The sequence below is a fragment of the Diceros bicornis genome, chromosome 2 (genome assembly GCF_020826845.1).
Source record: "Diceros bicornis minor isolate mBicDic1 chromosome 2, mDicBic1.mat.cur, whole genome shotgun sequence".
Lineage (NCBI taxonomy): Eukaryota > Metazoa > Chordata > Mammalia > Perissodactyla > Rhinocerotidae > Diceros > Diceros bicornis.
Genome location: NC_080741.1, coordinates 43,976,279 through 43,993,458, shown reverse-complemented (window position 1 = coordinate 43,993,458; position 17,180 = coordinate 43,976,279). Strand labels below are relative to the sequence as shown.

Genomic DNA, 17,180 nt, shown 5'->3' with positions numbered 1-17,180 from the left:
ATGGAAATATTCTGGCAGATTAGTCATGTGGAATTTTAGGATTCACAAAGATAGAATGTGATTGTAGGCCTGCAAGGGAGCCATGAAGTGGGCTGAGCTGGCTATATTATTAGCTGGAGTATCGCTTGTTTAAGATATAAGAAAGAGTGTCATCATCATTTTTATTCCGTCTTTATAAAAATCACATAATTAGGCATCTTCTTTTAATCTGCAGGTCTTCATAGATGATTTTAGGCATACTTGTTTAGTTTAGGGGAGAATTTGAGGTTAATTTAAAAAACACATTTTAAAAAGAAGTTTAACTTTCAAAAACAACAATATTCCCCATCTAAAAGTCTACCAAGCATCCCTCCTGCCTTGTGATTCAGGAAATATCATTCTATAAATGTCACATATGAATTAGACAACTTTCAAGGACAACCTTGCACTCTGTAACATTAGGGAAATTATTCTATGGTAGGAAAGAGTGCTCTCAGGAAAGAGGTGTATTATTTTTGTGGGATTTTTGAGAAATTTAACACTGGATCTTGTGGTGTACTCATGAGATTGTCAGGTTGGCCACGGCTTTTGCGTATGCCTTCTTTTTTCATTTTCTTGGTCTTTTGGGTGGTGGCCCATGTTTTGGATTGATGTTTAGGAAGACCTTGGTGCTTTCATTTAGTGGTATAAAATGATACATCGGATTGCTGGTCATTTTATGCTTATTCAGAGTGCTGCCAACCTGTTGCAATGAGTTGATTTTGAGTAGCATACATATATACACTTAAACTATTCATTTTAAAATATGTGTATAGTCTCTGGCCTGTCCGGATATTCTGTGCTTGAGCTTGTAGCTCTGTAATTGATTTTAGATTATAATGTCTTACTGACAGGATTATTTAGATGATGTAGTTAACATCATAGACTCCTTGCCTATGAATTCTATTAAAACCAAGAAAAACTAAAGGGTAGATATTATATAACAGTGAGTTTCTGTTGGGGTAGATTTGAGGAGGAAAAATGCTGCTATATGTATGTATATTTTTAGTCTCCTTATAAAAATAAGCTGTCAAGTTATTCCACAAACTCCAGAATATGAGCAAATGGGGTCAAATCATGAATGGCAGTGTGGAGTCAGCAGCCATTTGGGAGGTTGTGGAGGGAAGGAGAAGGTGAATTCTGACCATCCTAGAAACTGGACAATCCAAGAATTTCCAACAAGTGCTTGCTCTGTAAAGGAAAATTCCCCACTCAAAATGGAAAATGTGGCGTGCAGCTTAGATTAGTCATTGAAACTTGAGGACACTTCACAGGTTCTAGTGTGTGGTTGAGTACAAAAAGACTGGGGAGACCAGAGTAGGCAAGAATAACTTAAGTCCTTCAAAACTTTCAGAAATACCCAAGAAAAACTCTTTCCTGGAAGGGCAGTGCTCCATCTTGGAAAAGCTGGGACTAGAATTCAAATGAAATGTGGTGAGAACGCTGAGAGAAAAGGTGTAGAGGGGACCAATCAGGCAGCTCTGGGAAGGTACTGTAGAGCTGGCTCTGAGAGGCCACGTCTGTGAACATGTCATAGTCACAACAGAAGAAGGAGCCCTAGAATCATAAAAATAAGAAAGTTATTCTGGCCTATCCTCACTTTCTACATTAGAACCTTCTCAAGAGTACAAGAAAATCCATTTCATTTAGACACCAACAACATAAAAGGGTTGTGGTCAAACCCATAAAAAGATAGTGTAACAGAGGATAGTTATATAAGAATAAGTGGTTTTGAATAACATTCCAATGGACAATGAAGGATTTTTTAAAAAAATAGAACCACAAAGCATGTGAAAACTATGAAACTAGTATTTTAAAAAGCTGAAACAAATTGAGAAATTAATGGAGGTTATGAAAGAACTGCATAAATCAGAAAGAGAAAAGCAGGAAAAGAGATAACTAGACTGTAGGAAGATACAAAAAGAGAGGTGACGTATCTCAGGAAAGGTTAAGAAATAAAAGGAAAAACGTTCAGAAATGAAGACAGTTTTATAAGGAACGCTAAAGGAAATAGACACTAATACTTTTGTCTTATAAGGATAATAGGAATGGAAAGGAGAAAAATGATAAAAAGATCTAACAAATTAAGGACAAGATTAAAAGCATCCCAGTGGAAGTCTTAGATATAGAAGACAAAGATGATCCAACATACAAAGAAGAAAACTAAGTCAGTGAAGCAGAACAAATACTGAAAAGTATAATCCATAAAATATTTTTCTGAATAGAGTACTTGAATGTGCAAATCAGAGGACACACAGTATGTCTGGGAAAATCAACCTACAGTACTAACACCAGGATGTTCTGAAGCAAAGTCCTTTGAGCATCTAAGCAAAAGGACCAAGTCACTTATAAGAAAAAGACAATTATTCTGGCATCAGACATTTCCACAGTGACACTTGATGCCGGAATTAAGTGCAATAAGGTAGTTAAGGTTTTCATGAAAGAATATGTTAGCCAAGGGTTTTATATTCAATTACCTTAGGTCTTCTGTTATAAAGATCACAGGTAGATGTATGAACATGGAAGAGATCAGTTCCCATGAGCTCTTCCTGAGGAATCTGTCAGAGAATAAGCTTCAGACAAATAAGAAATGTTTGAGTAAGCTAAAGGCACGTAATGAGAATAAGGGTGTTAGAATGTCATTCTAAACAGTGACTGTATATCTATCTACACACGTATATGTGTATAAATGCATACAAGGAGAAGGGGGAAAGTATATGAAAATTGCAATAAACTAGTCTTGCTTTATAAATAAATCACTGGTGTGACTTAAAAAAAAGCTTACATTAAAAACTCAGTGTCAGATTCTTGATGTTAGAAAATCGAAAGCATATAAAATTCCTAGAGCCCTACTCTGCTATATTTCAATTAATTGAGCTTAGAAAACTCACATTGACTTAAGTTACCTGGAATCAAACATCTGCCTCAGTTATTTTTTTCTTAAGGTGCGTGACCTTGAATGTACTTCATAGCTGGATAATCAGTAATGCATACTTTGGACTTCATATTCTTTGGGGATTACTTAAAGATTTAAACATTAATTTTTAAAGCCATACCATATTTAATAGGTGAGTTTGTTCATGTTCACTGGTAAGACGACTTCCTTCTGAGTGTAATTGACTAGAAATACTGCCTTTTTAATTTTTTGCTTATTAACTTTGACAATAGCTGCTGTCCATTTTTATTTTAGCAGTCTGGCTTGACTGAAACCATTGCTTCAGGTTTAGTGTTTTAACCAAGTAGCACAATAGAGATTAATAATAAACCAGAAGCTGCAGATCTCTATGTTGTTTGGAAGTACTACAGAAGACACCATGAAATTTCATGCATGTAAAATTTTGAGAACGCTGAGTCTACTCAGGTTTTCTTTCTCACAGAGTCACTAGACATACTGACTCAATAGTTGCTAATCAAGCATTTAAAATATGGTAATTTATGCATGTTAATAAGATCATGAGTTTGTATTGTGATATTTTTAGTCTGTCTACATTCGTAAATGTGTTCTATAAGAGACATTTTACTTATATAATTGGCTAAACTTCTTTAAGGAAAGTGCAATCCAAAAAACAATTTTAAATTTAATCAGTACATTTTCCCTCTCCATCAATATTAAATCGGAAAATTGTGTCAGTGTAGTTAACCACACGATTTCTCATTGTTTTTCCTTGAGGCTGTTATCAGTTGAGGGCCAGGCTGTACTCACTGATTTTTAACTGTGACAGCTGATTGAAACAGATCAATTTTACCTCTTGAGATTTGCAAGAGATAATTTTGAAGTTCTCTACCTCATCGTTATTTTTTATTCGTCTCATAATTTTGTCTTTTCCATATGTACTGGAGGGATGTTTTATCCTTTTGCTTACTTTTCATAAAGATATCATTTTGTTTGTGATGGAAGCTTCATATATTTGGACAAATCCCTAATGTTTTGACTATTTCATCATATCGTCTTTATGTTACATGGATATGTCCATACTGAAATCACTGCCAAGTACCATTTGAATGTTGGACACAGACTCATTGTGCTGTGGTTTGGATTATAGACCTAAACAGCTTCTGCTTTATTTCTCCACAAGTAAAATTTAGGTATGTTGAGCTGCATGGCAAGATAAATTTAAATCAAAGCTGAATACATAGTGGATTGCAAACTGAAGTGACCTGAGGTCATTTTTGGTGCTCTAAAGGTAGTTTTGATTATTCATCATTGGCAAAAGTCTTTGCCTTCAGCCTGTAATCTTCCCTCTTCAAGTGTTGTAAGATTAATACTGTTCTAGAGGTGTGGTGCGTGTTGCTCAAGATTGACTATGGAGCCCTGGGCAATTAGTTGTAGGGCGTCAGTCAGTACTGTTCATTCAGTTTTTCTGAAATGACTGAGAATTTATTTAGGGTCCAAGATGCTCTTAGGCTTAGATTAAAATTGTAGTCTGGGGGCTGGCCCCGTGGCTTAGTGGTTAAGTGTGCTCGCTCCGCTGCTGGTGGCCTGGCTTCGGATCCTGGGCGCGCACCGACGCACCGCTTGTCAAGCCATGCTGCGGCGGCATCCCATATAAAGTGGAGGAAGGTGGGCATGGATGTTAGCCCAGGGCCAGTCTTCCCCAGCAAAAAGAGGAGGATGGGCATGGATGTTAGCTCAGGGCTGATCTTCCTCGCAAAAAAAAAAAAAAATTGTAGTCTGTAATGTACTGTGTCTTCTTAAGGGACTCGGAGTTACTGTGTTACGGACAAGTCACGTATACTTCTTTTTTTATTTTTGGTGTTTGCTATAGTTTGTCTAGTTTGTTTCACTCAAAATCATAAACATATTATTTTAGTTTTGCAAGATTGTTAATAATGGCTGCGTAACACTACATCAAGAACACAATAGACCTCTCATTATTATTTGTGGACATGTCTGTCTTTTAAAATTATGACTGTTGCTGTACGAAACTTTTTTTTATGCCTGGAAAAATTTCCTCTTTCATTATATGCTTAAGCTATATTGCACTTATCTCTTGCTGTGTAACAAACTACTTCAAAATGTAGTGGCTTAACAAGAACAATAATTTATTTTGCTCGCAGGTCTGTAATTCTGGGAAGGCTGTGTGCCCTGGGGAAGATTGAGTGTCCTGGAGAGTAAACTTTCCAGATGGCTCATGAGTGTGACTGGCAAGTTGGTGCTAGCTGTTCGCTGGGAACCCTACTGGAGCTGTGGGCTGGGAGCCCCCGTTGCTTTCCATGTGGGCCTGTAAAGGCTGCTGGGGCTTCCTCATAACATAGGGGCTGGGTTCCAAGAGAGTGTCCAAGAGAACCGGGCAGAAGCTGCACAGGCCTCTTCAAACCTGGCTTTAGAAGTCATGTAGTGTCCCTTCTACCGCTCCCCTTCCCCGTTCCACCTCCCCTCCCCACGTGTATCATTAGTGTTTATAATGAAAGCAGAAGGTGACACTGGATATGCGGTAGATGTAGTCTTTGCTACAGTTATGATTTACTTAACAAATCACCTATTTTGGGATGTTAAGATTGTTTCCTGGGTTTTTTTTCTGTCTTATAAACAATATATTCTTGTACTTCAAGCTCATTTGTTCATTACTTTGTTAGGATAAATTTCTTAAGATATAACAGCTGTGTCAGAAGAAAATAACATTTTTAAGGCTTTTGAGAAATAACAACTCACTTTCCTATCAGCTGGAGGAAAGGTTGAACACTTACTTTCATACGAGCTATCGTTAAGATTTATCCATTTACCCATGACCATACCAACACTGGCTGCCATCCATTTTATCTTTGCTAGTCTGCTTTGCAATAAAATGGATTCTTATTCTTCCTAAATTTGCATTTCTTTGCCTACTTGTGAGGGTACATGATTTACTTGCTTGTAGGCATTTCAGAGTTCCATCAGTTGTTTGCTTATTCATGTAATTTTTTTAACTTGAGTGTTCATAAATTGTTTATTGGTAAAAGTTATTTATACATAAAGATATTCATTCTTTGCCAAAGGTTTCAAATATTTCAAATACTTTTCCCAAGAGTATTTATTTTGACAGATGTATACTATCATAAGATTGTTTTTCTCCCTCATTTAAATTTTTAACAACCTATTTGGAGTCTTTCAAGGTATAAGTAGTAAAGTAAGAATATTATTAAATGAATAATCTGTCCGTTATTGTTTTTATTTGCTGAAGTCCTAAATATACTTGTGATTGTTTCCCTCTTTCTGTTGTTTTATTTATCTTTTCCATACAAATTTCAAAGATGTAATTCTTGCAGCTTTATGCTTTGTGATACTTTTTAGTGTCTAGTTGGATGAAAGCCTTCAATCATTGTATTAAGCCTGTGAAATGTGTAAGTGTAATCATCTCCACTTTTTTTAAAGTAGAGAAAACTGAATCATAGAGAAGTTGTTTTGTCAGGAAATGTGCATTTGTGTGGTTTTCTTGACTCCAGATCCCAAATTCTTTGCCAATTTATTATGCTGCTACTTAATTTTTTCAAGTGTTCTGTGGTCATGCAATAAAAATCTGTAGTTTTCTTTGTGTAAGTCATCCATTTCTAAGTTTTTTCTTAAATGGTTTATATTTTTGTTGTTTTTATCAGAGGGATTATTTTATTCATGACATAGTGTAGTGAAACTGGAGTTTTCAGTCGTGTTTATCTGGTCACTTTACTAGGCACTTGAAAAAGAAAGAAAGCACTAATAATGTTTTTAGCATGTTGCTTTTGGAGTTGAATTCATAAACGCTAAACCTATGAATATTTAAGAAAATGTTTAAGATGTAATAAAAAGCATTGTAATATACATACACAGGGGCTGGCCCAGGGGCACAGTGGTTAAGTGTGCACGCTCCGGTTTGGCGGCCTGGAGTTCGCAGGTTCAGATCCTGGGTGCACACTGATGCACGGCTTTTCAAGCCATGCTGTGGCGGTGTCCCATATAAAGTAGAGGAAGATGGGCATGGAAGTTAGCCCAGCGCCAATCTTCCCCGGCAAAAAGAGGAGGATTGGCATCGGATGTTAGCTCAGGGCTGATATTCCTCACAAAAAAATAAAAAATAAAAATACATAAACATTTAAAAAGAGTATTCAAATCACTTGTAAGATTGTATTTTCTTTAAATTTTTTATGCTTTTTCATTTTCATGATTTCTTACCATTTATACTGAAGTCTTAGGTTGTGCTCTTTGTTAGAGAGTTAAATCTATTTAAATATAAATTTCCTCTTTTCATTGATTTTTCATGAATCCTTTTTTAATTCTTTATAAATTAGAATAAGGGATGAATGATCTTGTTCATAAAACTTTGGATAACTGTTAAGTAATACTAGACTTTTTAGAAAGGTTCTCCTTCTAAATTGGCTGTCATTTGTGTTCATTAATATTTGCTCTAAACTCAGAGTTAGAAATTTCAACAAAATGAAAAAGATGGATAATAGCAAAAAGATGGATAAAGCATCAAGTCTTTCACCATTAAGTATGTTGTTAGCTGTAGGTATTTTCTAGATGCCCCATTTCAGATTGAGGAAATTCCCTTCTATTCCTATTTTGGTGAGAGTTTGTATCATGAATGGATGTTGAATTTTGTCCGATGCTTTTCCATTATCAATTGATATGATCATGTGGTTCTTCTTGTTTAAACTGTTAATATGGTGAATTACATTGATTGATTTTCAAATATTGAACCAGTCTTGAATTCCTGGGATAAACCTCACTTGATTGTGATGTATTATACTTTTTAGGTATTGCTGGATTCAACTTGCTTGTATTTTGTTGAGGATTTCTACATGTGTGATCCTAGGGTATATTGCCTATTCTTTGTTTTCTTGTATAAGTAACTGTCTTGGATCTTTTTTATGTAAAAAAATGCTTGTTTAATGATATTTCCTTCTGATTGAGCTGTTATATTACAGTTTACCTCTGGTTCACTTTTTGTTTTGGGTGGAGTTGGAGAATTTTCCTTGGCTGGAATATTTCGATTCTCATTTTTTGTTGTCATCTTAGAATAGCTTTATATGAAACTTGCCTCCTGTACTGTATGTTTTGAAATGTCTTAAATTATCCTGGGCTAATGTGATTCTATGTAGAAAAGATCAAAGATTTTAGTTGTTCCTAGGGTTCTTAGTGATTTTTGTCTTGGTTCTTTTTTTTTTGTTGTTGTTAGTAATATTTATATATCAAGAAAATTAGCCCTTTATCCATAAAATGTGCTACAAGTATATTCCCTAGTTTATATAATTTTTTTCCATTTATGGTGTTTTATTTCCATATAGAATTTAAAAATTTTTTGCATTCACATTTCTCATGCTTTTCTTATTCTTTTCTAATAAATTATTTATGAACATCTTCCCCAATCTGAGATTGAAGTATGTATAAAAATGTATGTATGTGTATATGTATGTATGTATCTCTATCTCCTATGATATCTTCTAGATCTTTTAATCATTTTGTGTTTATTTTTTAAATCTTAGATTTGTCTGGGATTTATTTTCAAGTAGGACACAAGGCAGCCCCCACTACACACATGCACTCAGTCTATTAATTTTGGTTAGATTAACATTTAGTGAACTTTTCTTTTATTACATCACTTTTTATTTTCAAGTTGCATTTGAATGCATCGGGTATTCTGTCAATTTTATTCTCCTTAAAGAGATCTCTCCTGGAGCCTTCTGACCAACTCAATTGTGATAGGTAGCCCTCTGTGCCTGGTTGTAGTAGCTATTACCCTGGAATCATCCTGGATTCCCTTTGCCTCTTTCCTGTGTTCAATATTTATTTCCTCATGGTGAGTGTTGGGTGTATATAGAGGAGTGGTGATATGGTAAGTGATTTTGGAAAGAAGCTAAAAAGCCAGATCAGGAAGAACCTTGTATGCCATGATAAGGAAATTTAGCTTCATCTCTAGGGTTGCAGCATCTATTGAGAATATTTTATAGGTGAATAACTTTATTTTTTTATTTATTGTTATTTATTTATTTATTTATTTATTTATTTATTTATTTTGTGAGGAAGATCAGCCCTGAGCTAACATCCATGCTAATCCTCCTCTTTTTGCTGAGGAAGACCAGCTCTGAGCTAACATCTATTGCCAGTCCTCCTCCTTTTTTTCTCCAAAGCCCCAGTAGATAGTTGTATGTCATAGTTTCACATCCTTCTAGTTGTTGTATGTGGGCCCCGGCCTCAGCATGGCCGGAGAAGGGGTGCGTCGGTGCTTGCCCAGGACACGAACCTGGGCCGCCAGTAGTGGAGCGCGCACACTTAACCGCTAAGCCACGGGACCGGCCCCTATAGGTGAATAACTTAATTATATTTGCTGTTATAGGAGATCACTGTGGCTGCAACTTGTAGAATAGATGGAAGAAAGCAAAGTTAGATAAAGCTTGTTACAGTAATTCAGGGAAGATATATGGTGCATTGAAATAAGGCAATGATAGTGGTAGGAGTATCACGTTTAGGGTGGGTGCTGGGTTGAGTGTTGGGTGTGCAATACTAGGGATTGCAATACACCCTTCACCCACATTCACCAAATGTTAACATTTTATCATATTTGCTTTATAATTTCTATCTTTCTGTCTATCTCTCTTGCCTTGAACACGCATGAATGTGTGTGTGTTTTCTTACCCACTTGAGAAGAGGTTGCAGACCTGATGCTCCTTTAACTCTAATTACTTCACTGAATATTCCCTAAAAACAAGCCATGGATTTAAAAATTGAGAAATTAACATTGTTTTACTATTATTAGCTAACCCACAGACCTTATTCAGATTTTGCAATTGTCCCAGTAACGTTCCTTATGGGAAACAAAACTTCCAGATCTCGAATTGCAGTCAGTTTATCATGTCTCTTTCGTCTCCTATAATCTAGAACAGTTTTTCATCTATGGCTAGTGGAAATTTGAATAGTTTTGGAATTATGTGTTTGTATCTGTGGGGGGTCCTTGTCTGGGAAACAGATTTGTGATTGTGGTCCTTGGACCTCAGAGTATAAATCAGAATTGGGAGTTGACTGTGGAGAAATGGCCTTTCTACTGTCTACATGCTGGAAAGGTGGAAACAGACCTGTTACTCAAGGACACCTTGGTGTTGATTCTGTTTTTACTCCAGGTGATGAATTAGCTTGATTACTTGGTTCAGGAACTAGATGAGATTGATGCATACATATAAATATATAGATATGTCCTCATCCTTAAATAGAATCATATACATGACTGTAAATTCTTCCCACCTGGCAATATAGCACCCAAGGTAAAAGGACTGTGACATGGCAAAAAGTTGAGCTTCCTAAGTCTGCCTTGGACACACAGTGTCGCTGCTAGGTGCTTACCTCTGTTAAGGAGTCTTGGGAACCTATATTCCTGCTCTCTGTAGCCACCTTGCTAACAAAACAATTCCATATTCCTGCCTGCTTAACGTTTATTAACATTATGTGTGTGTTTTTGTGTGTGTGTGTGTCTGTGAGTCTGTTTCCTTCTTTGCAAATTGATAGGCACCTGAAACAATGTACAATCTGACTGTTGAAAGGGAGAATAACACTAATACTTGTCAATGCTTATTCTTCTCTGTTGAATTATACCTTTAATTAAAGAATAATATGAGAATATAGGTTTTTGTTTTGTGTCATGTGTTGGGTATTGTTTTTATTTTATGTTTGTATGACCTCAGATGTATAGATTAGAGATGTGATTTCTGTATATGCAGATTTGCTCAGAGGTTCATATCTACTTGCAGTTGTAACTTCTAGTTGTTCTACTTACTTATTTCCACGCTTCCACTTATGTGGTCGAGTGGTCAAGAGGCAGGCTTTGTTGTTCAACTGGCCTGGATTTGAATCGAACTCTGTGAATTTGGGCAAATTGCTTAACTTTTCAAGATTCATTTTCCTCTTTAAAATGAGGATAATATTCTTAACTTTTTATGGCTAATTTTTAGGTTTAAATGAGATAATACATATTAAAAATGTAGTATAGAATCCAGCACAAGTTAAGAATTCAGAAACAGTAACTGATGTTATTTTATTTCTTGCCACCTCTTTGGTTATTATAATCTATTCACCCTGAGAGTTGACTACTCTATTTATTTCATGTTTTCTCAGAAAGATTTTTAATGTCTTCCACAGGATTTTGTCTCTACAGTTATCCGTTTACTTGACAGCCCCTCGACTTCCATTAGAGCAAAAGCCTTCCTGGTTCTTTTATATATTTTGATTCATAACCACGAGATGCTGCTGCTCAGCTGCCAAGCAAGGTATGTTTTTCTCTGATGGTTTCATCAATAACTTCAATTTGGTACCTGTCCTGTTTTATTAGTAGTATTTCTTGGCCTCCATGTACCTGGTATGGAAATTTTTTTTCTAGACTTTTCCAAGGGTTTAATATTTCACTTATAACCTCAGCTTGGAAACAGTGAGGACCCAGAGAAGACCTCTGGAACTGACGCAGGGTAGTAGGAAATACCTGGAGTTTCCTAGATCCGAGGACAATCCAAGGCAGGGTGTTCAAGTTGGTCTGCTTTGCGTCTTTGGGAGGCAGTCCTGGCCCAGTGGTTTGGTGGTAGTTTTCATTATTGTAAGATTCTGGATGAGTAGCTGAAAGCCCAGAGGAGCAGCCTGGTGAAGTAGAGGAAGGAGCAGGGCAGGGATCAGGAGTTTATGGACAAGTCCTGGACTGGGCAGAGGTCTCTCTCTCTGGGTTTCACCCCCCAGAAGCTGTCCTCAGTGCACCTCAGGTTCCCTTCACGCTGTGATGCTTCCTGATTAATATCTTCTGAGCTGTCCGGTCTGTCCTCTGTTGAAACCCAGGGGAACCTTGAAAATATAGTTTAACGTCTATTTCTTGATGTAGCTTTTTGCTTATTATAGAATATGGAGGAGAGCCTGGCATTGTTGAGTTTGATCTAGATTAGGGATTGGGAAACTTTTCCTGTAAATAGCTAGAGAGTAATATTTTAGGATTTGTAGGTCAAGAGGCAAAATAGTGGATATTATGTAAATACTTATATAGTCAGAGAGAAAAATTTCCACAAATTTTTTATTGACATAATGAAAAATATACTACTAATAATTAAATATGTATAGTTTTTGTAATACAGGTCTACTAATGAGAAGAATAAAATTCTTTTTTGGGGAGAAAGATAACATTTTGCTTAATTAGGGGTCAAAGTTAGTGTTCCCATCATAAGTGATTGCAAATGTTCATGTTAGTGCTGATCTCTAATGCAATTTTATGTATCTTGTCTTTGAAAATGTCTTTCACACAGATAGGTACTGCCACATACCAGTATCAGTTCATGAGCACATGATTTTAACTGAGCATATTCATTGCTTGGAGGGCATTTGTAGGATTCTGCCAGATTCTTCCTTGATACTTGCCTTTTAGCATGTCATTACATGGCAGATTAATCACTTCTAACTGAAGGTTATGTGGAAGCTCCTAACAAGCATCCTTTGTTTTCCATCTCTCAGGACCACTATCCTCCGTTGTTTTATGTCTGGTGTCTTGAAAACTGATGTTTCATACATTTTGTCTGTTTTTTAGTTGTTTTAGTTGGGAAGGTGAATCCTGTCCCTGTTAGTCCATTAGGGCTGGAAGCAGAAGTTGTTCTTATCTATCTTTGAAGGCCTCGCCACTGACTTTGCTGCCTCTAATTTCTCCTTGTGTCTGTCATCATTTTTCACCAGGACAGATAATATAGTTTCTTAATAGATGTTCTTACGTCATTTCTTGGACTCACAGTCCGGTCTCCATGTAGCAACTAGAGTTTCTCTTACACAGTGTGAATCAGCTGTTGTTTCTCTTCTGCTCAGACTCTTCTAACAATATCCTGCTGAGATAATACCCCTGCTCCTTACCATGGCCTACTCTGCCCACTTCATCTCGTCCCTGCCTACCTTTAGCCCTTGTCTTCTATGACTCTTCTTTGCACTCACTCCATTCCAGCCATGTAGTTTTTCTCATGGTTTTTGAACACACTAAACCTATTACACTCACCTTGGGGCTGTTCACATTTGCCGTTCCCTGTGCCCATAATGCACTTCCCCCAGATGTTTGCATGGCTGGCTTCCTCAGGTCATTCAGGTTTTTGTTCAGTTTAAGAGTTAGTTCTTCTGAGAACCTCTCTGATCATCCTATCTAAAATACCCCTTATAACTCCAACTTCAGAAACTCCTTAACTGGACAGAACTAAAAGACTCAGGCCCTCAGAGCCTGGGCATGATGCATTTGGTCCTCCCAGGAAACTGCTGTGATTTCTGTGTCTCTGAATGAATATTTAGAAACTTTAGCAGTGGTGGGAAGATATTGGCCTGAATGTGTACCCTGACCCCGACTTCCACTCTGCTCTCTCTCTGGAGCAACACAACACACAGGATGAGTATAGAGGGGGCCATGGAAGATGAGGCTTAGCCTTGAAGGAAAGATAAGGGCAGGCCTCATTCTTCCTGTGCTGTGTGGCAGAGATGATGCCCTATCTTCTAAGCCTGGGTGAATAGCAGACCTTGGGGCTTCCATAGGGTCCAAAGTGCAGATGCTTTCTGGGTGCGGTTGCTGGGGCCAGCACTCCTGTTCCCAGGAGATCTGGAGCAGGACTGACATGGGGGCCAGTCTGCCGCAGTCTGTGAGATTGCAGGGAGAAGACCTCCTTTTCCTGCATTTGAAGAGAAGAGCTGCCTCTCACCACCTGCTTCTTTGCCACAGCCTGTCCTGTTCGGGTGCTGAGTAGGTGAAGAAGGCGTGAGTAAGCAGAGATGCGTCATAGTCCACTGAGAGAGACACAGTACTTGAAGGATGAAGAACGAGAAGAACAGGCAGCTCTTACTGAGGCAGAACTAATGGAATAGACAGAATTTTAACAGACAAGTAATGAAAACTTTATGGAGAGGCGGTTTTTTGAAATTCAGCACAAGAACTGAAAGAGAACAGACTCTGCTGGGGATGGCATTAGTTCTTTGAAAGGCAATATGAAAGAACACGTTGAATCACACAGAACTGATTACCAAGACATGGAAAATTTGTGTGAAAACAATAGGAAAGGTGGAGTGTAGGTCCAGGAGACCTCACAAGCAAAGTGCCAGGAATTCCGGGAGGAGGAAGGGAACAGATGGAGGAGGATTTCTAATTGAAGAAATAATAGCAGTCATCTTGTGCTTGAACATGCTGTCTTCTGATACTCTGTCAAACTCTGAGTAAAGGAATTAAAACGTCACAAACCACAAGGGCAAAGAGGAAGATGGCTAAAGCCGACAGGTGTTGTCACCTGTCTGTATTTTGGAAGCTGGAAAGCTGACAGATGAATATTTGTTAATTTAGCAGAATGGAGATTCTTGAGATCCTGTTTTGTCTGCAAGGGGAAAGGCCATGATGAGACATGATTACTGCATGACAGAACTCTGGAAAGGTTGGGAATTAGGGGGTGCTAGGTTCCCTTGAAGGCAGTGGTGAGAGAGAGATGAGACTCAAGATAGGAGCATTGATGGGCAAATTGCATGGAGATTTGATTCCCAGTCCTCCTCCCCGACCCTGAACATCCAGGAGACTCCTCCTCTTCCACTGCCGTAGGAGACTTGAAATGTATTCTGGATAGTGTGAATTGGAAAGGCTATAGACGTGGGGGTTCTAGACACAGATAAGTGGGAGATGAGGTGCCTTGTGAAAAATCAGAGGATTGTATGAAAATCTGCTTATTTTGAAGGGTGAAGGGCTTCAGCCCCCTATCCCTACTTTGCTTGCAGACTGTTGGCAGCCTGGATTACATACTGTTGGCTGGAGTTTGGAAACTGTCAGGGAAGCTGACTGATTGCCTATCAAAGCCCCCTAGGGGCTGACATTTGGGTGTCCCTTTCTGCAGCTAGTGAAACCTTGCCTAATATTCTTGCAGTGGAGCCTGTCAGTCATAAGCCCTACTCCTGCAACACACACGGACCTTCCAACAACACTTGAATGCATCATTTAAAAATATAAATGGGCAACCAAGAATCACCAGATATTTAAGGGAAGCCTCTAACGTGGAATGCAGAAATGAAAACTCACCAGTGATAAAAGGGACTTGGCAGAAACAGAGACTAAAGTTATGAAGAGACAGTTCATGTAAAAAGGAGTGAGGATGACCCTTTAGCCTATGAGTAAATGCTAAATCTTCCTCATCATAAGAGAAATGCACATCATTATTCCTCATTATAAGTGAAACTACACTGAGTACCATTTCTCACTCAATACATTGGCGATATCTGAAAACATGTTCTCTTGGTGAGGCTGTGGAGAGACTGGCACACTCGTACATTGCTGGTGGGAATGCAAAACATTGTAACTACTATGAAGAGGAATTTGTCAATATCTAGAAAATTTACATATTTTTACCCTTTGTCCCGGTCATCTCACTTCTAGGATACAGTGTCCAAAGAGCTATTATTAGCAAAGAAGTGAAATGACACATGCACTAGACATTATTTTTTTATGGCACAAAATTATAAACAACCCAAATTTCCATCAGCAGGAGACTGGCTGGAGAACTGTGGTCATCCTTGTGTAGTCTTGTATTCCTGCCATAACAGATTACCATAAACTCAGTGGTTTAAGACAAAGCACATGTATTAATCTGACAGTTCCCATGGGTCAGGAGTCCTGGCTCCATGTAGCTGGACCCTCTGCTCACATCTCACAGGATTGAAGTGAAGGTGTCGGCTGATGCTGCAGTTCTCATCCGAGGCTGGGGTCTTCTTTCAAGCTCACCGATTGTTGGCAGAATTCATTTCCTTGCAGCTGTAGGACTGAAGTCCCTATTTCCTTGCTGGTTTTTGGCTGGGGCTTGCTCTCAGCTTCTAGAGGCTGTTCTTCCTCTCCATTGGCAGTTCACAGCAGATATTGGCTTTCTTCCTGGAGGCCAGTAGGAGTACTTCTGGAGGCAGAAGGTGGATGATGGAGCGGGACAGCACATGATTTTATCATGCAACTCAAAATGGTGTGCAATTTAAAACTTATCAATTGTTTATTTCTGGAATTTTCCTTTTAATATTTTCATACCGTGGTTGACTATGGGTAACTGAAACTGCAAAAAGTAAAACCACGGATAAGGGGGGACTACTGTACGTCTTCAAACTCCCGTCACTGAAGTACCTAGATTAGTGTTTGGATAGCCAGAGGGGTGGGAATCTTGGGAGAGGGGCATCTTTGGAATTGTGCCAACCACAGTCCCCATAATGGTGGACTTTGCTGCTGTGAAGGGAGCAAGGAGGATTTCTGTACACAGCCATGGAGTGATATCCAAGATATACTATTATCTTGAAAAAAGCAAGGTGCAGAACAGTAATATAGTATACTACCTTTTGTATAAGAAAGGGGGTGAAAACAGAAAAGAGATATGCATTGCTAGTATTTTCAAAAAGAAAGAGTGGAAGGATAAATAAAAAATTAACAAGAATGATAATTTATAGGGGAGGAAGAGAATAGGGAGCAGGGGCAGGGATGAAAACTATACTTCTCTGAATGTACCTGTTTTATGATTTAGATTTGAGAACCATGTAAATGTTTTATATAATTAAAAATACAATTAAATAAAAATGATAAACATAAAAGTCTCTAAAAATTGAAAAATAACTTGTGTATCAAGTTTGTGGTATAGCTCCCCCGAGAAGAGATATTAAAGAATTTTAAAATCACAGTATTTCCAGTACATGTCTATTGGGATATATTTTGGGGACGACAAAAGCCCCGTTAAAAAATCTGAAACTGCATGTGTTCGTGTTGTCAGTGTTGATAATTGTGTTGCCATTTGATTATCCTGATTGTAATAGGAACCAAGATTTTCCATACAATTATAAAATAAAAATTAACTTAAATCCTCTTATTCTTAATTTGAATCAAAATTATCAGAATGAACTCATGATTTATTTTTTCTTTTTAAAGAAATTACTTATTTTATAGTTTTATATACTGAAAATTCATTACTCAAATTTTAATTCGTAAATGCCATTTTCCACTAAAAGAAACCATGGCCTCTTGTATAAGTCTTGGGCACAGCTATGCATTCAGGCATGAGATGAACAAATTGAGCCTGGGACATGTCATTCCTGAAAGCAAGGAAGTTGTCAGAAACTGCTAATGTCTTGTCAAAAGAACCCAAGAGCTATCGTGAAGGAGCTTCTACTGGCCCAAGACGGAATTTTGAGCATTAAAAGAAGTAATGACTGAAATATCTTAAAATAT

At 37.8% G+C, this 17,180-nt stretch overlaps 1 protein-coding gene across 5 annotated transcripts in view; it reads left to right on the top strand.

Annotated features, from left to right (window-relative positions):
- ULK4 (unc-51 like kinase 4) overlaps positions 1-17,180 on the top strand; it is a 530,581-nt gene that overhangs the window by 129,139 nt on the left and 384,262 nt on the right. For all 5 annotated transcript variants that reach the window (XM_058555650.1, XM_058555625.1, XM_058555632.1 and 2 more), the window contains exon 22: positions 11,102-11,229. In XM_058555650.1, coding sequence (XP_058411633.1) covers positions 11,102-11,229 — 128 coding nt within the window. The remainder of the gene's footprint in view (positions 1-11,101; positions 11,230-17,180) is intronic.